Below are 27538 nucleotides of genomic sequence, written 5' to 3' on the forward strand. Positions count from 1 at the left end.
TTCCTCGAATTCTGCAACACTACACAGGGGTAGGCTGTCATTGTAAATAAGAATGTGTTCTTAACTGGCTTTCCCAGTAAAATAAAAATAAAAATACAGTAACCTGCCCAACACTGCATCTCAGTATCAGTATAATAATCTTAGCTTCATGCTGAAGAAATGAGTCAATAATTATTAACCTCATGGACGTAAAATGTTGCTGATGTCATAACAAAGTTTAAAAAACACATCACACGTAATCAATTCTGTTATTGAAACATCTTTACTCATCGTTGTTGGCTTTTTGCTTTCTGTCAAATTTTCTGTGTCAGAGTTACACACTTCAAATAGTTTGTGAACCACTATACAGTAGTCAAGGTGTTCTAATTCGAAGAACATAGCCTGCTTTATTTATCAGTTTTGTTTCACACAGTAACCATAACAATATTTTAATGTCCTGAAATGACATGATGTACGCCAGAGAGAGAGTATACATGTATAGATAAGGAAGTCTCTGGTTCATGGCAGTTTGTGTGTGGTTGAGACAAGATGTGAGAAGAATCGCAAGCTGTTGCCAAATATCTTCTTTCTATACTGGATTTATTGGATCACACAGTCATTCATTTGAAAGACAGCATTGCTGATTTGAAATTGAACCTGATGAACCTCTGAGCCACTGTTTCATTCTCCGCTATTAAATCCATGTGGGTTTGTTGCCATACAACCAGAGGAGTATGTCTGAGGTTTTCATGTAAACACTTTGTATTAGAATAACATTCAAGGTATGAGCAACGGTGGTATGCCAACCTTTAATAATAACCAAATGGCATTTTGTCAAACAGATAACATTCAGTCCTGCCACTACCTCGTAAATGATATGATATCGTTACAGTTAGTTGAAGGTTGTATACACAGAGTATGATAGGTCTATGTTTATGTTTATGGTATGGCAACTGCTCCGCATCCGACCACAAGGCACTACAGAGGGTAGTGCGTACGGCCCAGTACATCACTAGGGCTAAACTCCCTGCCATCCAGGACCTCTAGTCACTTTTTTCCTAGTTATATGTACATACAGTTGAAGTCGGAAGTTTACATACACCTTAGCCAAATGCATTTAAACTCAGTTTTTCACAATTCCTGACATTTAATCCTAGTAAAAATTCCCTGTCTTAGGTCAGTTAGGATCACCACTTTATTTTAAGAATGTGAAATGTCAGAATAAAAGGACAGAGAATAATTTATTTCAGCTTTTATTTCTTTCATCACATTCCCAGTGGGTCAAATACACTCAATTAGTATTTGGTAGCATTGCCTTAAAATTGTTTGACTTGGGTCAAACGTTTCAGGTAGCCTTCCACAAGCTTCCCACAATAAGGGGTGAATTTTGGCCCATTCCTTCTGACAGAGCTGGTGTAACTGAGTCAGGTTTGTAGGCCTCCTTGCTCGCACACGCTTTTTCAGTTCTGCCAACACATTTTCTATGGGATTGAGGTCAGGGCTTTGTGATGGCCACTCCAATACCTTGACTTTGGTGTCCTTAAGCTATTTTGCCACAACTTTGGAAGTATGCTTGGGGTCATTGTCCATTTGGAAGACCCATTTGCGACCAAGCTTTAACTTCCTGACTGATGTCTTGAGATGTTGCTTCAATATATCCACATAATTTTCCTTCCTGATGATGCCAACTATTTTGTGACGTTCACCAGTCCCTCCTGCAGCAAAGCACCCCCCCAACATGATGCTGCCACCCCCCACTTCACGGTTGGGATGGTGTTCTTCGGCTTGCAAGCCTCCCCCTTTTTCCTCCAAACATAACGATGGTCATTATGGCCAAACAGTTTCATCAGACCAGAAATTACGATCTTTGTCCCCATGTGCAGTTGCAAACGCTAGTCTGGCTTTTTTATGGCGGTTTTGGAGCAGTGGCTTACATTTACATTCTTCCTTGCTGAGCGCCCTTTCAGGTTATGTCGACATAGGACTCGTTTTACTGTGGATATAGATACATTTGTACCTGTTTCTTCCAGCATCTTCACAAGGTCCTTTGCTGTTGTTCTGGGATTGATTTGCACTTTTCGCACCAAAGTATGTTCATCTCTAGGAGACAGAACGCATCTCCTTCCAGAGCGGTATGATGGCGGCGTGGTCCCATGGTGTTTATACTTGCGTACTATTGTTTGACCAGATGAACGTGATACCTTCAGGCGTTTGGAAATTGCTCCCAAGGATGAACCAGACTTGTGGAGGTCTACAATTTTTTTTTTGAGGTCTTGGCTGATTTCTTTTGATTTTCCCATGTCAAGCAAAGAGGCACTGAGTTTGAAGGTAGGCCTTAAAATACATCCACAGGTACACCTCCAATTAACTCAAATGATGTCAATTAGCCTATCAGAAGCTTCTAAAGCCATGACATAATTTTCTGGAATTTTCCAAGCTGTTTAAAGGCACAGTCAACTTAAAATACAAAAACTTCTGACCCACTGGAATTGTGATACAGTGAATTATAAGTGAAATAATCTGTCTGTAAACAATTGTTGGAAAAATGACTTGTGTCCTGCACAAAGTAGATGTCCAAACCGACAAACTATAGTTTGTTAACAAGAAATTTGGGGAGTGGTTGAAAAACGAGTTTTAATGACTCCAACCTAAGTGTATGTAAACATCTGACTTCAACTGTATCTACCTCAATGACCTTGTACCCCTGCACATCGACTGGGTACTGTTACCCCGTGTATAGTGTTATGGTGTATTTATTATTTATTTATTAATACGTTTTTTTTTACTTTTCTATTATTTCTCTATTTTCTTTCTCTCTACATTGTTGGGAAGAGCCTGTAAGGAAACATATAAACACCATAGGCACAGATCTAGGATCAGATTACCCCCATCCTATCCTAGGGGTGTATTGCGGTGAGGGCTAGGGTGGATCAGAGCCAGATGGCTCTGGGGTGGATGGGACTCAAAACTGACCTTAGATCACTGGCTAGGGACAACTTCATCCTATCCATGAATTCCATCATCACACGAGCATGGATGCCAGTCTGTTTCTGCTCTCTTGCCAACTCCTGATTGAATTGCCAAGCCAAACATTGTTTGACATGACAATCAGTGGAATGATAGCTAAACAGACCGGTACCCAGGCTATCATCACGCCACCTGTTGTAGCCAATCTCCAGTCTCTGCCAGCACAACAGATGGTTTCCCCTGGGTTTATCGTCCTGGGTTTATCAACATATGCATTCGCATGTGTAGCCTACACTCAGAAAAAACGGTGCTATCTAGAACCTAAAATTGTTCTTTGGCTGTCCCCTTAAGATAACCCTTTTTGGTTCGAGGTAAAACACTTCTGGTTCCAGGTAGAACCCTTCTGTATTCCATTTAGAACCGTTTCCACAGATGGTTCTACATGGAAGCCAAAAGGGTTCTACCTGGAACTAAAAAGAGTTCTACCTGGGACCAAAAAGAGTTCTCTTATGGGGACAGCCGGGGAACCCTTTTGGAGCCCTTTTTCTGAGAGTGTACAGCTCTACATGTGTAGCCTATGTGAAAATGCCAAGAGCAAAGCAGATATCCATGAACAAAGCCTCAGTCTAAAGCCACAATAAAACACTTTTCCAAAGTAGTGGAATTATTCTCTGGAATCTTGAACCAGTCATCATTTGATTAAAGTGCGATAAGGCATTTCTATTTAACATCCTCCCCAGGTAACATCCCTTGGACGATTGACAGGTAATTGACACCGACAATAATAACCACCCTGTACCGTGTGTAATAGTAGTGTCATTTCTTTGGAATCTCCTCTCCGTTCCAGGCTATAGGTTTAGTGGGGGTGGTAGACAGGCAGACAGACACATATCTTTACATTCTTCCAATCACTGTGATTATAAGACTAGTGTATGTCTTGCTTTATCTACTACAGTTGCACTATATCATAGTATTGCTGCCATTCATGTTTTTAAGCTATGGTATTTTATATATTGTATTGCAATATATCATAGAACTGTACACCAAGTTCATTATAAAGAAGAACTTTATTGATGCTTCATTTACACAAGTGAGCAATTACAGTCTGATATACTGTAGCTCAGACAGTCCAAGTTAATTTTCAGCGACAAACAGAAAAACAAAAGGTTCAAACATCACATCATACATACTTTAATCCAATAATGGCTTATTCCATTAAGGTATAAAGGACTGCATTCTCCAGACAGTACTACCCCCCCATCTTGTACACAAGTACTTTAGGCTGCACTAGTTCATCAAATCCACAGTTGAAATCCAGGTTCTCATAGAAGCAGGTTCAAAACAACGTCACCTTAAGGATTTGATCTGAGCCGAAGGCCTAATGCTGCATTCACATCCATCAATCACTTCTCCCCTGTCCAGTCCTTGCCCACTGAGAGTCATCCAAAATAGAGTTGAGACCATTTGCATGGGACAGATTGTCAATAAACAAGCATCACACAATCACACACAATCCTAACCCTTATCCCAGCACTCACCGCAATAACAGCTATAGAAAGAGTAAGAATATGATCAGAACAAAAGGATAATCTCAACAAGGCAGAAACATATGAAAACCTCTACACTGCTAACAATGAAAAACATAAATCATGGTGATACATAGACATGAGGACAATGTTGTTTTGTCCTGTTATGGTAAATACTCAATGAAGTCACAGACGCACTCACACACTCTCTTTCTCTCGCCTGCCAGCCTCCTCTGGTTGTGTGCCACTGAGTTAAAACCCTGAGCTAGCAATTCTGGGAGAGAATGAGGTTACACTTGAGGGGTTCTGAAGAATTCCAACATTCCTCTCATCCAATATTGCTTCCGGTGGTTTACCACTGTGAATTTCACATAAAAATCAAATCAGCCATCCACATGAATGTCTGGAATGTAGATTAAGCCAACAAGCATTTCATTTCACTTTGATTGACAGATCCAGATATATCCTAATATTATTATATTGCATCTTACGTTACTTTTGTTTAAATTTATATAAAATTTTATTTTGTAAAATCATAATTGAGTAACAAAACCGTCCCTTACCCATTACCCAATAACGGAGTGCACCCCCCCTTCTCTCTCCCTGTATTGATCTTCATCTCACATATTATAGTTGTGCTATTTGTGAGGAATCAGAGAAATAGCAGGCACAGACCAGTAGGAGGCGCTGACTGGCTCCATTCATCATACGTCACATGAAAGCAAAGAACATTTACTGATACAGTAAACAAAGAAAATCAAAAATCATATTTACATTGTGATATTTTCATTTTCACTCTACTTATAATAGTGAAAGTGCACAATTGGGGCTCTCGGATACAAAAAAACACCAAAAAGACACAATCAACGAAGACAGATACATTTAAATCAAAATGGAGTAAATAAAAAGGCTTAAAGTTACCCAATTCACAGCAATACATCTCTATTCTAATGACACCAAAAGTAAAAGGAGACTTTTACTGACCAGAATCAACACAAAGACATTTCTGCCGTCACACCTGCCAATCGATCATATCCTGTGTGAGGTAATACACTGGTGTCAGTGTATTACCTGAGCAGACGGCACACACACCTGGAGGTCACCATGGTTACCCCGAGCTACACTGTGTACATGAGCTGTACATTACATGAGTATACCGGTGAGAGGTGACACCGTCTACGTATGGCACAGAGTTCTATAGAATTTGCAAATATGAAGCAAGGCCACTTGGTAAGCGGCACAATAGCAAACAGTCTATTATGACGCAACGCGGTTTACATATGGTAAAAGTCACATGATATACTGTACCAGTCATTCAGAACAGTCTTGATATACAAAGACATCTGAAATGGACTACATCACCCACACACCCAACATCCAGATCAACTATCCAAAAACATGGAGCAACAAGCACACAGGTAAAGCTACACCAGTACAAATATCCAATGGTAAAAAAAAGACTAAATATAATTTAATAAATTCCAAAATAAAAAAAATGTCTGTGTGTGTTTATTTGTGTGTATATAGGTACACTACCGTTCAAATGTTTGGGGTCACTTAGGTCTTTGTTTTACATGATAACATACATGAAATGAGATATGGATTTTTCTTTGCAACTCTGCCTAGAAGGCCAGCATCCTGGAGTCGCCTCTTCACTGTTGACGTTGAGACTGGTGTTTTGTGGGTACTATTTAATGAAGCTGCCAGTTGAGGACTTGTGAGGTGTTTGTTTCTCAAACTAGACACTCTAATGTACTTGTCCTCTTGCTCAGTTGTGCACCGGGGCCTCCCACTCCTCTTTATATTTTGGTTAGAGCCAGTTTGAGCTGTTCTGTGAAAAGAGTAGCACACAGCGTTGTACGAGATCTTCAGTTTCTTGGCAATTTCTCGCATGGAAAAGCCTTAATTTCTCAGAACAAGAATAGACTGATGAGTTTTAGAAGAAAGTTCTTTGTTTCTGGCCATTTTGAGCCTATAATTGAACCCACAAATGCCGATGCTACAGATACTCAACTAGTCTAAAGAAAGCCAGTTTTATTGCTTCTTTAATCAGAACGACTGTTTTCAGCTGTGCTAACATAATTGCAAAAAGGTTTTCTAATGATCAATTAGCCTTTTAAAATGATAAACTTGGATTAGCTAACACAACGTGCCATTGGAACACAGGAGTGATGATTGCTGATAATGGGCCTCTGTACGCCTATGTAGATATTCCATAAAAAATCTGCTGTTTCCTGCAACAAAAGTAATTTACAACATTAACAATGTCTACACTGTATTTCTGATCAATTTGATGTTATTTTAATAGATATTTCTAAGTGACCCCAAACTTTTAAACGGTAGTGTATGTGTGTACCAAAGATTAAAGGGAGTGCGACTGGGAAAGATGATGAAAATGTAAGAGGTAGGATATGAGGAGAAAAGAGATGATAAGGAAACAGGAAGTAGAGGGAAGCTCTGACAGGAAATGGAAATAGGAGAGAGCAGATTCAGAGTTCAGACCACAGCAGGAGGAGAGGAGCCGAGACAACAGCAAAGGTTCTGGCTGTGTCCCAATGCTCTCATATGACTTCCTTTCCTTGCCTCCTTTCAATCATGTAATTGACAATGGAAGTAAGACATTTCATACTATTTGGACACGGCCTCTGTTTTTCCAATCAGCTATTAAAATATATACAGTACCAGTCAAAAGTTTGGGCACACCTACTAATTTCAGGGTTTTTCTTAATTTTTACTATTGTCTACACTGTAGAATAATAATGAAGACATCAAAACTATGAAATAACACATATGGAATCATGTAGTAACCAAAAAAGTGTTACACAAATCAAAATATATTTTTGGGGCCTTTTAGCAAATAGGGCTATCGTTTGTACACCACCCCTACCTTGTCACAACACAACTGATTGTCTCAAATGCATTAAGAAGGAAATAAATTCTACAAATTAACACACCTGTTGATTGAAATGCATTCCAGGTGACTACTTCATGATGCTGGTTGAGAGAATGCCAAGAGTGTACAAAGCTGTCATCAAGGCAAAGGGTGGCTACTTTGAAGAATCTAAAATATATTTTGATTTGTTTAACACTTTTTTTGGTTACTACATGATTCCATATGTGTTATTTCATAGTTTTGATGTCTTCACTATTATTCTACAATGTAGAAAACAGTAAAAATAAAGAAAAACCCTTGAATGAGCACGTGTGTCCAAACTGTTGACTGGTACTGTATAATTATACCGAACAATCACTGCTTAACTGCATATCAAATTGAAGTCATGAAACTCAGTTCGACCACATTCTTAACCTCTAGCTTCCATCACTACCCTCTGGGTTTCCAGGTAAAAGGACTCCCATACATTCCATGGTACATGTACTGTTACAAGTTTCCATGATACTATCAAGTGATTTTAAGGCCATTTTAAGACAGTTGGAATACAGCCAATGGAGTGATGAGTATAACCTTTTGCCTTTTAAAACCCTTCCTGTACCACCCCCTAGTCAGTCAGAGCTAGGTTCATATTAATTTCCCTCAAGTCTGAATCAGAGATTTGTTCTTGATTACTATCACTATTCCCTGTCAGCACCTGACAACATACATCATCTCGAAAAGCAACACTTTGTTTATTTTGAAAGACCAGAATCTCTGGTTCTTAGGAAGAGCAGCTGAGGAGCTGCTACTGGCCCAGGAATGCCCACAGCCTACACACTGATGCTGACATACTGATGTAGCATCTGGAGGCCTAACAGATGGTCTGTGATTTGGTTCTCCAGAAAACAACAACTGACAGAGATGGATCTGCAGTAGCATAGCAGGAATTCCATGATACCAACCACAGAGACAGTTGCTACATAGGACAATGAGTGAATAATTTAATCAGAAACTGGGGCTGTAGGTGGTCTGAATTTCTAAACAAGTTGCTTCTTGAGATGAATAAAGAATGTGTGTGTGTGAGTGGGGTGATTATGCGTGCATGTCTGTTTGCAGCCTTTTTAAAGAGAGTGTGTCTCAATGCATTTTTTTTTCTCAGTGTGTCTGAAAGCGTGTTTATGTATAAGCCTGTGTGTTTCTGTGTGTGTGTGTGTGTGGGGTCAGGGCCGGTGGAGGAACTTCTCGTTGTAACGGTGGATGGTGACACAGCCGTGGTAGGAGATGGGGCGAGGCATGGCGGCCACCCCGGTGATGATGCCTGTTGCCGGGTCGTAACACAGGATGGTGTCTGAGGCCTCTCCGTTCTCACCCCGCCCACCCAGGATGAAGATCTTCCCATTACACACAGACATGCCACAGCTCTCCTGGAGAGAGACAGAGAGAGAGACAGAGAGAGAGAGAGAGAGAGAGGGGAAATGTTCTTCATCACTGTTGCCTCCTTTTTTTAGGGTGAATTCAAAAATCTCCAGTTCTAATGTAATGTGAACACTATTTGTTTTCATAAACTATTGTTACCTCATAGCAGCTCTGAAGTTGAAATTAAAGTCTCCCAGTACCATAGCTGATGTCATCATTACCTGTTTGCTGAAGGTGTGCACCACGTGCATCCAGTAGTCCTCTGCAGGGTCGTAGCAGAAAATGGACTTGGTGAGACCTCCTGACACATAGATCAGGTTGTTCAGGGAGACCGCCGTGATGCAGCGCTTCGCGATGGGGATGCTTGCCCTTAGTGCCCAGGTGTCTGCCTCTGGGTCATAGCACTGGACCTAGAGAGATCACATGGATTAATGATTGATTCATTATGTTAGGTTCAAAAACTGTGGTTTGAAAAGTATAGCTGTGCAAGGATACATGGACTCAGAGCATAACATATGAAAACATTATGCAGTACAACAATTTATTTCCTACTTGGATCTTGGTAAAACACTTAGAAACACTTGGAACGTGCAGAAACGTTGGACAGACAGATTGTACAAGCAAGAGATATGGAATTGGACATGTTAACACATATACATCTCAGTTTAATCAATAATAATAATATTTCAGTTGACCTATTTTTTTATCCTTTCAGTGTTACAGCAAGATATGCAAAACACTATGAGGGTTCCTGGCCAAACCATGAGTCCCTCCCTCCCTCCCTGCCCTTCTTTCTCTTCCTGCCTGTTTTTTCTCACTTTAACAGTCATAAACAGAGCAGGTGCTTTTAATACTTTTTACAGCTGGCCCATCTAGCGGAAATGGCTCAGTTCTGCCTGGCTCAGTTCTGCCTGGCTCAGTTCTGCCTGGCTCAGTTCTGCTAGAGCAAGATTCATGACAATAAATATCAACATGCGATGCAAAGAGGCGGCAAGGACAAGAGACAAATTAAACTATAGGAAATGTGACAATTTTCTAGGACAGGAGACAAAGGGGATTAGATAAAGGTGACACGTTTTCTTGGAAAGGATACAAATGAGACTATAGGAAAGGTGAAACATTTCAAGGAAAAGAGACAAAGGGGACTAGGAAAGGAAATATAACTTTTAAAATACTATTAGAACAGAGCCCAAGTGTGATATCTGTACTACCCGAGACAGAGACAGAGCAATGCAGCCTTTGTCTGTGTTAATTTATCAGACATCACCACTGGTTCCAAGAGGAGAGAGAAAACCGACTGCCGCACTACATCCAGGAGATATCACTGTCCTGGACCCGTATTCATATCAGAGTAGGAGTGCTAATCTATGATCAGGTCCACTGTCTTACTCATCATAATCTGAAAGGGAAAACTGATCCTAGATCAGCACTCCGAGTCTAAGACACTTTGTAAAAAACAAAACTTTTGTCATTTAGCAGACACTCTTATCCAGAGTGTTCTTTTCTCTCACAGAGTTGCTGAGGGAGATGAGTGCATACATTTCATACTTTTTTTTCCTTCTCCGTACTGGCTCCCTGTGGGAACCGAACCAAGCACCTTACTCCATCAACTGAGCCACACAGGACTATATCATTGAGGGACTGTACATCATTGATGCCATAGGGGGTGCCCCTTAGATAGGGGGTATCAAAAGGGAGATAAAAACAACATCCTGTATGTCAGGAAAGCCCTGTCTGTTCTGTGTACATTTGATATACATTAAAAGCTGTCTCCATAGGAGAACCCTTTCTGGTTCCATGTAGACCAAAGTGTTCGACCTGGAACCAAAACGCTATAGGGAGGTGTTTTGATTGTATCTAGTCCTCTGTCCTCCAGCTATAGGGATTCACTGTACAGTACTTGAACTGGATAAACAGCCACCTTATTCAAACCAACCTTATTCAACCCATGTGTTGTAATATCAGTCAGAGGGTTATTAGAGACCCATGTGTTGTAATATCAGTCAGGAAGTTATTAGAGACCCATGTGTTGTAATATCAGTCGGGAAGTTATTAGAGACCCATGTGTTGTAATATCAGTCAGGAAGTTATTAGAGACCCATGTGTTGTAATATCAGTCAGAGGGTTATTAGAGACCCATGTGTTGTAATATCAGTCAGGAAGTTATTAGAGACCCATGTGTTGTAATATCAGTCAGAGGGTTATTAGAGACCCATGTGTTGTAATATCAGTCAGGAAGTTATTAGAGACCCATGTGTTGTAATATCAGTCAGGAAGTTATTAGAGACCCATGTGTTGTAATATCAGTCAGAGGGTTATTAGAGACCCATGTGTTGTAATATCAGTCAGGAAGTTATTAGAGACCCATGTGTTGTAATATCAGTCAGGAAGTAATTAGAGACCCATGTGTTGTAATATCAGTCAGAGGGTTATTAGAGACCCATGTGTTGTAATATCAGTCAGGAAGTTATTAGAGACCCATGTGTTGTAATATCAGTCAGGAAGTTATTAGAGACCCATGTGTTGTAATATCAGTCAGGAAGTTATTAGAGACCCATGTGTTGTAATATCAGTCAGGAAGTAATTAGAGACCCATGTGTTGTAATATCAGTCAGAGGGTTATTAGAGACCCATGTGTTGTAATATCAGTCAGAGGGTTATTAGAGACCCATGTGTTGTAATATCAGTCAGGAAGTTATTAGAGACCCATGTGTTGTAATATCAGTCAGGAAGTAATTAGAGACCCATGTGTTGTAATATCAGTCAGAGGGTTATTAGAGACCCATGTGTTGTAATATCAGTCAGGAAGTTATTAGAGACCCATGTGTTGTAATATCAGTCAGAGGGTTATTAGAGACCCATGTGTTGTAATATCCTGTTAGGGCTAGGGGGCAGTATTGACACGGCCGGATAAAAAACGTACCCGATTTAATCTGGTTACTACTCCTGCCCAGAAACTAGAATATGCATATAATTATTAGCTTTGGATAGAAAACACTCCTAAGTTTCTAAAACTGTTTGAATGGTGTCTGTGAGTATAACAGAACTCATTTGGCAGGCCAAAACCTGAGAAGATTCCATGCAGGAAGTGCCCTGTCTGACAATTTCTTGCCCTTCTTGATTATCTCTATCCATTACAGAGGATCTCTGCTGTTACGTGACACTTCCTACGGCTCCCATGGGCTCTCAGAAGGCGGCAAAAAGCTGAATCGTGGCTTTGCAGGCTCTGGCTGAAAAAAAGTAGCGCGTTTGGGTAGTGGCTGGTTACAGTACTGTGAGACTCAGGCGCGTGCCCGAGTCGACCTCATGCTTTGTTTTCTTTCGTCTGTTTACCTAAACGCAGATTCCCGGTCGGAATATTATCGCTTTTTTTACGAGAAAATGGCATAAAAATTGATTTTAAACAGCGGTTGACATGCTTCGAAGTACGGTAATGGAATATTTAGAATTTTTTTGTCACGAAATGCGCCATGCTCGTGACCCTTATTTACACTTCGGATAGTGTCTTGAACGCACGAACAAAACGCCGCTATTTGGATATAAAGATGGATTATTTTGGACCAAACCAACATTTGTTATTGAAGTAGCAGTCCTGGGAGTGCATTCTGACGAAGAACACCAAAGGTAATCAAACTTTTGTAATAGTAAATCGGAGTTTGGTCAGGGCTAAACTTGGTGGGTGTCTAAATAGCTAGCCGTGATGGCTGGGCTATGTACTCAGAATATTGCAAAATGTGCTTTCACCGAAAAGCTATTTTAAAATCGGACACCTCGATTGCACAAAGGAGTTCTGTATCTATAATTCTTAAAATAATTGTTATGTTTTTTGTGAACGTTTATCGTGAGTAATTTAGTAAATTCACCGGAGGTTTGCCACGATTTCGTCCCACCTAGCCCAGAGAGGATATCAGTCAGGAAGTTATTAGAGACCCATGTGTTGTAATATCAGTCAGGAAGTTATTATCTAACAATGTTTGAACATCTTGAAGAACGATCTGGCCTTAATGGCCATGTACTCTTATAATCTCCACCCGGCATAGCCAGAAGAGGACTGGCCACCCCTGGTTCCTCTCTAGGTTTCTTCCTAGGTTCCTGCCTTTCTAGGGAGTTTTTCCTAGTCACGTGCTTCTACAACTACACTGCTTGCTGTTGAGGTTTTAGGCTGGGTTTCTGTATAAGCCCTTTTACATCTGCTGATGGATGGTTGTTAATGTACGTATACTGTAAATATAACTGTGATGAAGGACAGGGAATGGTGGGTTTGGGGGGTTGTTGATGTACAGTTGAAGTCAGAAGTTTACATACACCTTAGCCAAATACATTAAAATTCAGTTTTTCACAATTCCTGACATTTAATCCTAGTAAATATTCCCTGTCTTAGGTCAGTTAGGATCACCACTTTATTTTAAGAATGTGAATTGTCAGAATAATAGTAGAGATAATAATTTATTTAAGCTTGTACTTCTTTCATCACATTCCCAGTGGGTCTGAAGTTTACATACACTCAACTAGTATTTGGTAGCATTGCCTTTAAATTGTTTAACTTGGGTCAAACGTTTCGGTTAGCCTTCCACAACCTTAAGGACAACGACTTTGTTGTCCTTAAGCCATTTTCCCACAACTTTGGAAGTATGCTTGGGGTCATTGTACATTTGGAAGAGCCATTTGCGACCAAGCTTTAACTTCCTGACTGATGTCTTGAGATGTTGCTTCAATATATCCACATAATTTTCCTTCCTCATGATGTAATCTATTTTGTAAAGTGCACCAGTCCTCCTGCAGCAAAGCACCCCCACAACATGATGCTGCCACCCCCGTGCTTCACGGTTGGGATGGTGTTCTTCGGCTTGCAAGCCTCCCCTTTTTCCTCCAAACATAACGATTGTCATTATGGCCAAACAATTATATTTTTGTTTCATCAGACCAGAGGATATTTCTCCAAAAATTACAATCTTTGTCCCCATGTGCAGTTGCAAACCATAGTCTGGCTTTTTTATGGTGGTTTTGGAGCAGTGGCTTCTTCCTTGCTGAGCGGCCCTTTCAGGTTAAGTCGATATAGGACTCATTTTTCTGTGGATATAGATACTTTTGTACCTGTTTCTTCCAGCATCTTCAGAAGGTCCTTTGCTGTTGTTCTGGGATTGATTTACTCTTTTCGCACCAAAGTACGTTCATCTCTAGGAGACAGAACACATCTCCTTCCGGAGCGATATGACGGCTACATGGTGTTTACACTTTCGTACTATTGTTTGTAAAGATGAACGTGGTACCTTCAGGCGTTTGGAAATTGCTCCCAAGGATGAACCAGACTTGTGGAGGTCTACAATATTTTTTCTGAGGTCTTGGCTGATTTCCTTTGATTTTCCCATGATGTCAAGCGAAGTGGCACTGAGTTTGAAGGTAGGCCTTGAAATACATCCACAGGTACACCTCCAATTGACTCAAATGATGCCAATTAGCCTATCAGAAGCTATAGTTTGTTAGCAAGACATTTGTGGAGTGGTCTAAAAACGAGTTTTAATGACTCCAACCTAAGTGTATGTAAACTTCCGACTTCAACTGTATATCAATGTGTATGGGTCTACCCACCTTGCCAGTTATCCATGTGTATGGGTCTACCCACCTTGCCAGTTACCCATGTGTATGGTTCTACCCACCTTGCCAGTTATCCATGTGTATGGTTCTACCCACCTTGCCAGTTATCCATGTGTATGGTTCTACCCACCTTGCCAGTTACCCATGTGCATGGTTCTACCCACCTTGCCAGTTACCCATGTGTATGGTTCTACCCACCTTGCCAGTTATCCATGTGTATGGTTCTACCCACCTTGCCAGTTATCCATGTGTATGGTTCTACCCACCTTGCCAGTTACCCATGTGTATGGTTCTACCCACCTTGCCAGTTATCCATGTGTATGGTTCTACCCACCTTGCCAGTTATCCATGTGTATGGTTCTACCCACCTTGCCAGTTTTCCATGTGTATGGTTCTACCCACCTTGCCAGTTACCCATGTGTATGGTTCTACCCACCTTGCCAGTTATCCATGTGTATGGTTCTACCCACCTTGCCAGTTATCCATGTGTATGGTTCTACCCACCTTGCCAGTTATCCATGTGTATGGTTCTACCCACCTTGCCAGTTACCCATGTGTATGGTTCTACCCACCTTGCCAGTTACCCATGTGTATGGTTCTACCCACCTTGCCAGTTACCCATGTGTATGGTTCTACCCACCTTGCCAGTTATCCATGTGTATGGGTCTACCCACCTTGCCAGTTATCCATGTGTATGGTTCTACCCACCTTGCCAGTTATCCATGTGTATTGTTCTACCCACCTTGCCAGTTATCCATGTGTATGGTTCTACCCACCTTGCCAGTTATCCATGTGTATGGGTCTACCCACCTTGCCAGTTATCCATGTGTATGGTTCTACCCACCTTGCCAGTTATCCATGTGTATGGTTCTACCCACCTTGCCAGTTATCCATGTGTATGGGTCTACCCACCTTGCCAGTTATCCATGTGTATGGGTCTACCCACCTTGCCAGTTATCCATGTGTATGGTTCTACCCACCTTGCCAGTTATCCATGTGTATGGGTCTACCCACCTTGCCAGGTATCCATGTGTATGGTTCTACCCACCTTTCCAGTTATCCATGTATATGGGTCTACCCACCTTGCCAGTTATCCATGTGTATGGGTCTACCCACCTTGCCAGTTATCCATGTTTATGGTTCTACCCACCTTGTCAGAGCAAGTGTTGTCGTCTGGCCCTCCGCCGATGACAAAGAGTTTCCCAGCACAGCTGGACACGGCCGGGGAACTGACTGCCTCCTTCATGGGAGCCACCTCTGTCCAGCGGTTAGAGAAGGAATCATAGCACTCCACACTGCTTAAACGACTCTGGCCGTCATACCCTCCCACTGCATAGACCTGTACAGGTATACAATCACAGTGGTAAGACAAGACAATACTGACTACAGTTTACATCACAGAAGGGCAACTCAAGTCCTCAGGGGCCGGAACGGTGTCACTCTTTGTCCACATTCCTAGCAAACACAGCTGATTAAACTAATTGCATTCTAAACTGAAGATTAGTTGATTATTGTATTGGAGTCAGTTGTGTTAGGAACTCCCATGGCGAGGGTGTTCATCTGTGCACACACAATCCTGTTCAAATAGGCTTAATGTACTGACACATCCAACCCACAGTGACACTGTCTGTGGCATAGAGACAGGTTTGTTTACAGGAAGCCATCAGCCCATGTGTGTGTCAAAAAAGCAGAGCATCTCTTATTACGGACAGACCTCTACCCATCTTTACAACCATTGAATCTATATGTTTTGACCATGATAGTTTACAATCTAAGGTAACGGCAAGTAATTTAGCCTCTTCAACTTGTTCAACAGCCACACCATTCATTACCAGATTCAGCTGAGGTCTAGAACTTAGGGAACTATGCTCTTAGTTTTAGAGATGTTCAGGACCAGTTTGTTACTGGCAACCCATTCCAAAACAGGCTGCAACTCTTTGTTAAGGGTTTCAGTGACATCATTAGCTGTGGTTGCCAGTGGCAGGTCATTGGTAAAAATAGAAAAGAGTAGAGGGCCTAGAGAGCTGCCCTGCGGTACACCACACTTTACATGTTTGACATTAGAGAAGCTTCCATTTAAGAAAACCCTTTGAGTTCTATTAGATAGATAGCTCTGAATCCACAATATGGCAGAGGTTGAAAAGCGATAACACATGTTTTTTCAACAACAGATTATGGTCAATAATATCAAACGCTGCACTGAAATCTAACAGTACAACTCCCACAATCTTCTTATTATCAATTTCTTTCAACCAATCATCAGTCATTTGTGTCAGTGCAGTACATGTTGAGTGCCCTTCTCTATAAGCATGCTGAAAGTCTGTTGTTAATTTGTTTGCAGAGAAATAGCATTGTATTTGGTCAAACACAATTGTTCCCAACAGTTTGCTAATAGCTGGCAGCAAGCTTATAGACACTCTTGGGTCATAGCGGATATAAGCAATGTCCCCACGGGCTCTGGCAACTTTCATGGCTGGGATCAGTTCTTTCCTCTTCTGGCGCACAGCTTCAGGATAGTCCTCGTTGAGGAAGATTCACGTTCCTCTCAAGTTCTTGGCTCTTTCCAGAACAGCTACCTTGTCCTTGAACCTCAGGAACTTGACCCCTATCGGCCTGGGCCTGTCACCTGGGCCGGTGGTGGGTTTTCCAGTCCTGTGGGTGTGCTCCACCTCAATCTTCCTGTGGTCCATCTTCAATTTCTCAGAGATCATTTCCCTCACTTTGTCCTCAGACTCCGTCCAGGTCTCATGTGGAGATTCTGCAATTCTGTTCACAACTAAGTTGTTCTGCCTTGACGATCCCTCGAGATAGTCGGATTTACCCTTCAATGTTATCATGGATTCACACACAGAACTGATGTCCTCTCTCAATGACTTACAGATTGCTGTCATCTTGCTGTTCTCTCATCGAAACTCATCGAAACACTTGAAGCTATTTTCTTGTTGTTGTAACAACTGCTTGTAGAACTATTTTTGTCCCGACAGGGCAGGTCACAGGAAAGATTGAAAGCAACAAACAGCAGGGATCTAGACAGCCACAAACCCGGGACAATCTGCGGTCCCAGCCACAATGGCTAACCGAGTCACGGGCTGCGTTCAAGCCCTCAAGAAAACCCTGCTAGCTGCAACGCCAAATAGCTCCTCAGACTTGTCCTTGGTCGGCAGGATCACTGGACAGAGACTAGCAGTCACAGCAACTGATGCCAACTGCGTCGTGGGGTCCAAACTAAAAAGTTAGCTAGCTACTAAGAACTTTACAATACACTTTCAAAACAACAACCTTTTCAAAACAACAAAACTGAGCTCTTCCTCGTTCTGCGTGGTAAATGTATTTGCTGAAATATACTTAAGTGTCAAATGTAAAAGTATAAATCATTTAAACTTCCTTAAATGACGCAAACCAGACGGCACCATTTTCTTGTTTTTTAAATTCATGGACAGCCAGGGGCACTCTCCAACACTCAGAGACAATTTACAAACAAAGCATGTGTGTTTAGTAAGTCCGCCAGATCAGAGGCAGTAGTGATGACCAGGCATGTTCTCTTGATAAGTGCGTGAATGGACCATTTTCCTGTCCTGCTAAGCATTCAAAATGTACTTTTGGGTGTCAGGGAAAATTTATCACGTGAAAAGTACATTACTTTCTTTAGGAATGTAGTGGAGTAAAAGTAAAAGTTAACACGGCAGACCTTGGTCGTCACCCCACTCTCCGAGGGCGTCTCAGAGAGAGTGGGATATGAAAAACAATTCACAAATGAATAATATATTAACACACACTTGTACATGTGTTGATATAGGACAAATATTATTATTATCAAACACACACTCTCTCTGAGGTCTGGCATCAAAATCCATCCAGTCTCTAGGGGCTCTGGGGAGTATCAATCACACAGAAACTCATTACAATACGAGACAGACACGGACCACAACAAGCCGTTAAACATCACAGTCCTATTAGCAATTACATTCCTATGAGTATCAGTTAATGAATTGAAGCAGCAAAACCGAAGATGAAGATGTTATGTAATGATATGTGGTGTATTGATGATACGTGGTGATATGTGAATGTGAAGTTATGTGAATGTTTTTCTGCTGTGTGTTATTGTTACGGTTAGCAGATGACAACAACAGTGAGGTCAGAACAACATAACCTTTGACCGGGGCCTGTGTGGTCTGGTGGTTACAGCCTCTGCGTGGTCTATGTGGTCCGGTGGTTACAGCTGCTGACCCTGGCACACATGTATCCCAGAGCCGGCATGGGTATGAATCTGGCCCACTGTCCTTTGACCTTTCCCATATCTTTCTAAAACTGTTCTATCTCTTCAATAAAGCAATTCAGTAAGGTAGAGGAACAACTGGAGGATCTGTGTGGGTAGCCAGGGACAGCAGAATGGACCCCTGGCTATCTGCATAGCAACTGAGGCAGTTCCTAACTCTGCCTACATTCCGAACTGACAAAAATAGGGGGGGGGGAGAGACAGAGAGAGAAAAATCAAAATCAACAAACCCATTGACTCTTTCTCTCTCCAGCCCCTACGCCACACTTGGCTTTAACCAGGGACATGGTGGGAGTGAGGGAGGGAGAAAAAGAGAGAGAGAAAGGGAGAGCAAGAGAAATGTGTGTGTGTGTGTGTGTTCAAACCACGCACCATGCTACACACAGGAGTCAAGAGTAGCCATGTGCTGCAAACAAAGCATCACAGTTCTCAGAAGGACAAAGGGACTCTTTAGTTCTCCCCCCCAAGGACAGACATACAGTTTGTGTATACAGTGCATTCTGAAAGTATTCAGACCCCATGACTTTTTCCACATTTTGTTACATTACAGCCTATTTAAAAAAAATTGACACATTATGAAAAAGCAAAAACAGGTATTTTGAAATTTTTGCAAATGTCTAAAAAAATAAATTATGAAATGTCACATCAAATCAACATGCGCCGAATACAACAGGTATAGAACTTACTGTGAAATGCTAACTTACAAGCCCTTAACCAACAATGCAGTTCAAGAAATAGAGTTAAGAAAATAGAACAATAACGAGGCTATATACAGGGGGTACCGAGTCTTTGTGCAGGGGGTACAGGTTAGTCGAGGAAATGTGTACATGTAGATAGGGATAAAGTCACTATGCATAGATAATAAACAGCGGGTAGCAGCAGCGTGGGGGGGGGGGGGTCAATGTAAATAGTCCGGGTGGCCATTTGATTAATTGTTCAGCAGTCTTATGGCTTGGGGGTAAAAGCTGTATAGAAGCCTCTTGAACCTAGGCTTGGCGCTCCGGTACTACTTGCCATGCGGTAGCAGAGAGAACAGTCTATGACTTCGGTGACTGGAGTCTTTGACAATTTCTTGGGCCTTCCTCTGACAATGCCTAGTATTTAGGTCCTGGATGGCAGGAAGGTTGGTCCCAGCGATGTACTGGGCCGTACGCACTACCCTCTGTAGCGCCTTACGGTCGGATGCCGAGCAGTTGCCATACCAACCAGTCAGGATGATCTCGATGGTGCAGCTGTATAACCTTTTGAGGATCTGGGGACCCATGCCAAATCTTTTCTTTCTCCTGAGGGGGAAAGGGTGTTGTCGTGCCCTCTTCACGACTGACTTGGTGTGTTTGAACTATGATAGTTTGCTGGTGATGTGGACACTAAGGAACTTGAAACTCTCGACCCACTCCACAAAAGCCCCGTCGATGTGAATAGGGGCGTGTTCGGCCCTCCTTTTCCTGTAGTCACAATCAGCTCCTTTGTCTTGCTTACGTTGAGGTAGAGGTTGTTGTCCTGGAACCATACTGCCAAGTCTCTGACCTCCTCCCTATAGACTGTCTCATCGTTGTCGGTGATCAGGCCTACCACGGTTGTGTCGTCAGCAAACTTAATGATGGTGTTGGAGTCGTGCTTGGTCACGCAGTCGTGAGTGAACATGGTGTACAGTAGGGGACTAAGCACGCACCCCTGAGGGGCCCGGGTGTTGAGGATCAGAGTGGCAGATGTGTTGTTGCCTACCCTTACCACCTGGAGGCGGCACGTCAGGAAGTCCAGGATCCAGTTGCAGAGGGAGGTGTTTTGTCCCAGGGTCCTTAGCTTAGTGATGAGCTTTGTGAGCACTATGGTGTTGAACGCTGAGCTGTAGTCAATGAACAGCATTCTCACATAGATGTTCCTTTTGTCCAGGTGGGAAAGGGCTGTGTGGAGTGCGATTGAGATTGCATCATCTGTGAATCTGTTGGGGCGGTATGTGAATTGGAGTGGGTATAGGGTTTCCGGGATGATGGTGTTGATGTGAGCCATGACCAGCCTTTCAAAGCACTGTATGTGAGTGCTATTGGGCGGTAGTCATTTAGGCAGGTTACCTTTGCTTTCTTGGGCACAGAGACTATGGTGGTCTGCTTGAAACATGTAGGTATTACAGACTCGGTCAGGTAAAAAATGTCAGTGAAGACACTTGCCAGTTGGTCTGCGCATGCTCTGAGTACACGTCCTGGTAATCTCTCTGGCCCCGCGGCCTTGTGAATGTTGACCTGTTTAAAGGTCTTGTTCACATCGGCTATGGGGAGAGTGATCACACTGTCATCCGGAACAGCTGGTGCTCTCATGCATGCTTCAGTTTTGCTTGCCTCGAAGCAAGCATAAAAGGCATTTAGCTTGTCTGGTAGGCTCGTGCCACTGGGCACCTCGTGGCTGGGTTTCCCTTTGTAATCCGCAATAGTTTCCAAGCCCTGCCACATCCGGAGAGCGTCAGAGCCGGTGTAGTAGGATTCAATCTTTGCCTGTTTGATGGTTTTTCTGAGGGCATAGCGGGATTTCCTTTAAGCGTCCAGATTAGTGTCCCGCTCCTTGAAAGCGGCAGCTCTAGCCTTTAGCTCGGTGCAGATGTTGCCTGTAATCCATGTCTTCTGGTTAGGATATGTACGTACAGTCACTGTGGGGATGACGGCGTTAATGTACTTATTGATGAAGCCGGTGACTGGGGTGGTATGCTCCTCAATGCCATTGGATGAATCCCGGAACATGTTCTAGTCTGTGCTTGCAAAACAGTCCTGTACCATAGCATCTGCGTTATCTGACCACTTCCGTATTGAGCGAGTCACTGGTACTTCCTACTTTAGTTTTCGCTTTTAAGCAGGAATCAGGAGGATAGTATTATGGTCAGATTTGCCAAATGGAGGGTGAGGGAGAGCGTTGTATGCATCTCTGTGTGTGGAGTAAAGGTGGTCTAGAGTCTTTTTTCCCTCTGGTTGCACATGTGATATGCTGCTAGAAATGAGGTAAAACGGATTTAAGTTAGCCTGTATTAAAGTCCTTAAAGTTTACATAAGTATTCAGACCCTTTACTCAGAACTTTGTTGAAGCACATTTGGGAGCGCTTACAGTCTCTTGTCTTCTTGGGTATGACACTACAAGCTTGGCACACCTGTATTTGGGGAGTTTCTCACACTCTTCTCTGCAGAGCCTCTCAAGCTCTGTCAGGTTGGATGGGGAGCGTCGCTGGACAGCTATTTTCAGGTCTCTCCAGAGAAGTTTGATCGGGTTCAAGTCCAGGCTCTGGCTGGGCCACTCAAGGACATTCAGAGACTTGTCCCGAAGCCACTTCTGCATTGTCTTGGCTGTGTGCTTAGGGTCATTGTCCTGCTGGAGGGTGAACCTTTGCCCCAGTCTGAGGTCCTGAGCGCTCTGGAGCAGGTTTTCATGAAAGATCTCTCTGTACTTTGCTCTGTTCATATTTCCCTCAATCCTGATTAGTCTCCCAGTCCCTGCCGCTGAAGAACATCCCCACAGCATTAAGCTGCCACCACCATGTTCTACCATAGGGATGGTGCCAGGTTTCCTCCAGACGTGACGCTTGGCATTCAGGAGTTCAATCTTGGTTTCATCAGACCAGAGAATCTTGTTTCTCATGGTCTGAGAGTCATTTAGGTGCCTTTTGGCAAACTCCAAGCGGACTGTGGTGCTTTTTACTGAGGTGTAGCTTCTGTCTGGCGCCTCTACCATAACGGCCTGATTGGTGGAGTGCTGCAGAGATGGTTGTCCTCCAAAAAGGTTCTCCCATCTCCACAGAGGAGATGGGAGGATGGTCAACTCCCTGACCAAGGCCATTCTCCCCCGATTGCTCAGTTTGGCTGGACGGCCAGCTCTAGGAAGAGTCTTGGTGGTTCCAAACTTCTTCCATTTAAGAATGATGAAGGGCACTGAGTTCTTGGGGACCTTCAATGCTGCAGACATGTTTTGGTACTTTTCCCCAGATCTGTGCCTCGACACAATCCTGTCTCGGAGCTCTACAGACAATTCCTTCGACCTCATGGCTTGGTTTTTGCTCTGACATGCACTGTCAACTGTTGGATCTTATATAGACAGGCGTGTGTCTTTCCAAATCATGTACAATCAATTGAATTTACCACAGGTGGACTCCAATCAAGTTGTAGAAACATCTCAAGGATGATCAATGGAAACAGGAGCGTCCTGAGCTCAACGTCCAGTCCCATAGCAAAGTGTCTGAATACTTATAGAAATAAGGTATTTTGTATATTTCTTTTTTTGATAAATTTGCTTCAATTTCTAAAAACCTGTTTTCCCTCTGTCATTATGGGGTATTGTGTGTAGATTGATGAGGAACGTAATTTATTTAATCCATTTTAGAACACGGCTGTAACGTAATAAAAAGTGGAAAAAGTGAAGGGGTCTGAATACTTTCCGAATGCACTGTCTTTTTGGCCTACAGCAAGGTTTTTTTTTGGCTGTTCGTACAAACATAAAAAATTCTAGAGGCAAGTCGAAGTTCGGAAGTCAAAGTCTACGCCCCTTCGTCGGTGATTGGTCAACAGTAGGGATTATTCAAGGAAGTATTGGAATTCAACGATACATGAATCGTTTTCATGCACATTTTTCACTTGAGAAATACTGCACCAAACATCCTAGTAAGATGTAAAATTGCTCGACTAAAATCAAAATTAATCACAGATTTCTTAGAGTTATCTTAGATTATTTTACATTAATTTGGACTATTTTGGCTACGGTGTCTCAAGATGGACAAACAGTACTATTGATGTTTTTTCTAATTTTTCAAGCGAAGGTCTTTTCAAGCGAAGGTCGAAGGTATGCGAGCATACTAATTTGGTTTGCCTAGGAGCCAGCCAAACCGAAGCATGCCGAAGCCCTTAGGGTCTAAGAGGAAGGGCAGGGCTGGATCCCTCTTCCCCTCTCTGAGGATAGACAAACAGCCTTTAGGGGCTGAGAGGAAGGGCAGGGTTGGATCAGTTCCCCCTCCATCTCATACAACTCACACACTCACCATAAACACCTCACACCCTCGATAAACACACACACACAGTATTGTTTAACTAACCTTGTGGGGACACACAATTGATTCCCATTCAGAATCCTACGTTTGCTAACCCCTAGCCCTAATCCTTCACCTAACCCTAACCCCAAAACCTAAACTTAACCCTAACCTTTAACCACTAATCCTAACCTTTAACTCCTAACACTAACACAAATTCTAAACTTAACCCCTAAACCCCCTAGAAACAAACAAACAAAATGTCCCCAGTTGGTAGAATTTTAGTTTGTTTAGTATTGTTTTGGGGACTTCTGATCCAGTATAGTTAAGCATGTCCAACACAGTGCAGCATCAGTGGGAGAGAGGAGGACAGCCGTGGCTGGGCACAGCATGTTCCAGAGAGAGCAAAACAAGAGCTGACCTACATTACTATCTCTGGCAGGAAACCAGTCCAGCAGGAAGTTAGGGGACAGTTTCCAAAATGGTGCCCTGTTCCCTATTTAGTGCACTACTTTTGACCATGGGATCATAGGGCTCTGGTCAAAAGTAGTGCACTACATAGGGAATAGAGGAAGACATTTGGGAGGAAGACAAGGACTGCAGTCACGACACACAGCTCCTACAATCGTGTGTCTCTCTGTGTGTATAACTTCTATCAAGTTTATTGGGTTACAATGCCATCCAAGGGTCAGCTCAAAACGGTATGTGATGCCAATCAGTCTGCACAATGTATTCAATTTGATCTCTATATAACTCCTCTTTGGAGAAATCCAAAATAACAGTTTACAGCAGGACAGTAACAGCAGGGAAGTTGGTGGCTCCAGCCCTCTAGCAATAGGAACAAAAATCTAAAGAGGAAATTACTAAGAACACAGCATTATACTCATCCAGAGAGCCTTTGGAGAAGAGGAACAAACATACGGGAAAACCATAACGGCAGAAGAGATAGAGGGCTTGAGATAAGGGGGAGCAGAGATTAAAAAACAGGATAGATTGGGTGTATAAATACATTTTCTTTCCGATTGTTCAAACCCTTTACTAAGGTACAGAGCTACAGTAAAAAATGATTGTTGAATAGACAGAACCTTTAAGGACATCAAACAAGCTCCCTCTCAGATCTGGTCAGGAAGAGAGAGACAGAAAAGAAGAGGGAATGAGACGAAAAGAGAAAAAACAGAAAAACAGAAAAAAGGATAAGGGTCCTGGGAGAACAGAAAGACATACAGAAAGAAAGACAATGAAAGGCAGACAGAAAGACAAAGAAAGGCCACTAGTGTAAGAATGCTGTTATTACCTGGTACTCTAGTAATGTTGACTAAATGTCTAGATGACAAATGGAAACAACATTTTAATAGCCTGAGTCAGAGAAAGCAGGCTGTAAACTCAGAAGATGTAAACTCAGAAGATGTAAACTCAGAAGATGTCAATGGTCCGATACGCACATCTCTACAAGGTCCTTGGAAGAATTTGGGCTGAATTGGTGCAACATGGGCTGTCAGTAAAGGCATCACATGGGCGGTGTGTTGTGATTTGCAGCAATTGCGCAAACAGGCTTTCTCTGGCTCATCAAGGCCTGAATGAGGCCAGTCTGCATTGGTCTTATCATGACAACACCCTACAGGCACGGCTCACCACAATACAATGAAGTAACCAGCTACACAATATGCAAACACGCTGCCCACGCACACACATGCACGCACTCACACAGGCACTCACACACACCAGTGTTATACAGTGAAGTAACCAGCGAAACTGACACACCAGAGCAATTAAAGTACATACTTTAAAAACAAAGGCATGGTTAAAACAACAGGGCAGCTATGGTTTCCAATCAGCTTGTCATTCTATTTCACTATAATAGGACACTGTTGAGAACCAGTCAGGTTTTCAGTTTGTATTTATTATGGATCCCCATTAGCTGCTGCCAAGGCTACTCTTCCTGGGGTCCAGCAAAATTAAGGCAGTTTATACAATTTTAAAAACATTACAATACATTCAGACTTACAGTCTGATCCAATGAGATATTCACTAATGAAAACCACTAGGCACAGAGGAAACACATACAAATAAATTGGACCCACTGTTACATTTGTTTCACTCCAATTCACTTCACGTTGGCAAGATGCAAGTAATGGTCATGGTTTTAGCTGGGATGGAGAGTGAGACATGGTGAAACAGCTGGATTGGATCAAACCAAATATGGCAGTTAGCTTTAGGAATCAGCTCACCTATTAAGAGGATGGGGGGAGGGAACACCTATAAAGGGGATGGAACACCTATAAAGGGGAGGGAACACCTATAAAGGGGAGGGGACACCTATTAAGAGGATGGAGGGAGGAGACACCTATAACGGGGATGGAACACCTATAAAGGGGAGGGAACACCCATTAAGAGGATGGGGGGAGGGAACACCTATAAAGGGGATGGAACACCTATAAAGGGGAGGGGACACCTATTAAGAGGATGGAGGGAGGGGACACTTATAAAGGGGATGGAACACCTATAAAGGGGAGGGGATACCTATTAAGAGGATGGAGGGAGGGGACACTTATAAAGGGGATGGAACACCTATAAAGGGGAGGGAACACCTATAAAGGGGAGGGGACACCTATTAAGAGGATGGAGGGAGGAGACACCTATAACGGGGATGGAACACCTATAAAGGGGAGGGAACACCCATTAAGAGGATGGGGGAGGGAACACCTATAAAGGGGATGGAACACCTATAAAGGGGAGGGGACACCTATTAAGAGGATGGAGGGAGGGGACACTTATAAAGGGGATGGAACACCTATAAAGGGGAGGGGATACCTATTAAGAGGATGGAGGGAGGGGACACTTATAAAGGGGATGGAACACCTATAAAGGGGAGGGAACACCCATTAAGAGGATGGGGGGAGGGAACACCTATAAAGGGGATGGAACACCTATAAAGGGGAGGGGACACCTATTAAGAGGATGGAGGGAGGGGACACTTATAAAGGGGATGGAACACCTATAAAGGGGAGGGGATACCTATTAAGAGGATGGAGGGAGGGGACACTTATAAAGGGGATGGAACACCCTCATTTTGATTCCCCTTTATAGGTGTTCCATCCCCTTATAAGGTCTCCTCATTTTAATAGGGTCCCCATAGGTGTTCCAAAGGCACTCAGGTGTTCCTCCCCTTTATAGGTGTTCCATCCCCGTTATAGGGACACCTATTAAGAGGATAGCGGGAGGGGGCACCTATTAAGAGGATAGCGGGAGGGAACACCTATTAAGAGGATAGCGGGAGGGGATACTTATTAAGAGGATAGCGGGAGAGGACACCTATTAAGAGGATGGAGGGAGAGGACATGACTAACCTTTTTTTCTCTGCCTGTGGCTGACCAATGACACATCACATCCAGGAAGTGGACAACTACTGCATATCCACTTGTTCTCATTCTACTATAATACACCCTCTTCATTTAATTTCAGTTGATTTCAACTTATTTCAGGTCATTTCAGTTGATTTCAACTTATTTCAGGTCATTTCAGTTGATTTCAACTGATGTCAGGTCCTTTACTGTAACTGGGGGTTTTAACAAAGCTAATCTGAGAATAAGGCTTCCTAAATTCTATCAGCATATCGAATGCGTGACACAGGCTGGTAGCATTCTGGACCATTGCTACTCTAACTTCCGCGATGCATACAAAGCCCTCCCCCTGCCCTCCCTTCGGAAAATCTGACCAAGACTCAATTTTGTTGCTCTCAGCCTATAGACAGAAAGTAAAACAGGAAACGCCCATGCTCAGGTCTAGCCAACGCTGGTCTGACCAATCGGATTCCACGTTTCAAGATTGCTTCGATCACGTGGACTGGGATATGTTCAGGGTAGCCTCAGACAATAACACTGACGTATACGCTGACTCGGTGAGCGAGTTCA

General features: G+C 42.8%; 1 protein-coding gene across 1 annotated transcript in view; it reads right to left on the minus strand.

The window, feature by feature from the left end:
• Window positions 1-7851: 7851 nt before the first annotated feature.
• klhl24a (kelch-like family member 24a) overlaps window positions 7852-27538 on the minus strand; it is a 50854-nt gene continuing 31167 nt past the window's right edge. The window contains exons 6-8 of the mRNA XM_014141205.2: window positions 15506-15694; window positions 8982-9170; window positions 7852-8768 (exon numbers count right to left, since the gene is read on the minus strand). Of these exons, the coding sequence (XP_013996680.1) occupies window positions 8565-8768; window positions 8982-9170; window positions 15506-15694 (582 nt within the window). The 3' untranslated portion in view covers window positions 7852-8564. The remainder of the gene's footprint in view (window positions 8769-8981; window positions 9171-15505; window positions 15695-27538) is intronic.

Source organism: Salmo salar, chromosome ssa14, assembly GCF_905237065.1.
Source record: "Salmo salar chromosome ssa14, Ssal_v3.1, whole genome shotgun sequence".
Classification (NCBI taxonomy): Eukaryota; Metazoa; Chordata; class Actinopteri; order Salmoniformes; family Salmonidae; genus Salmo; species Salmo salar.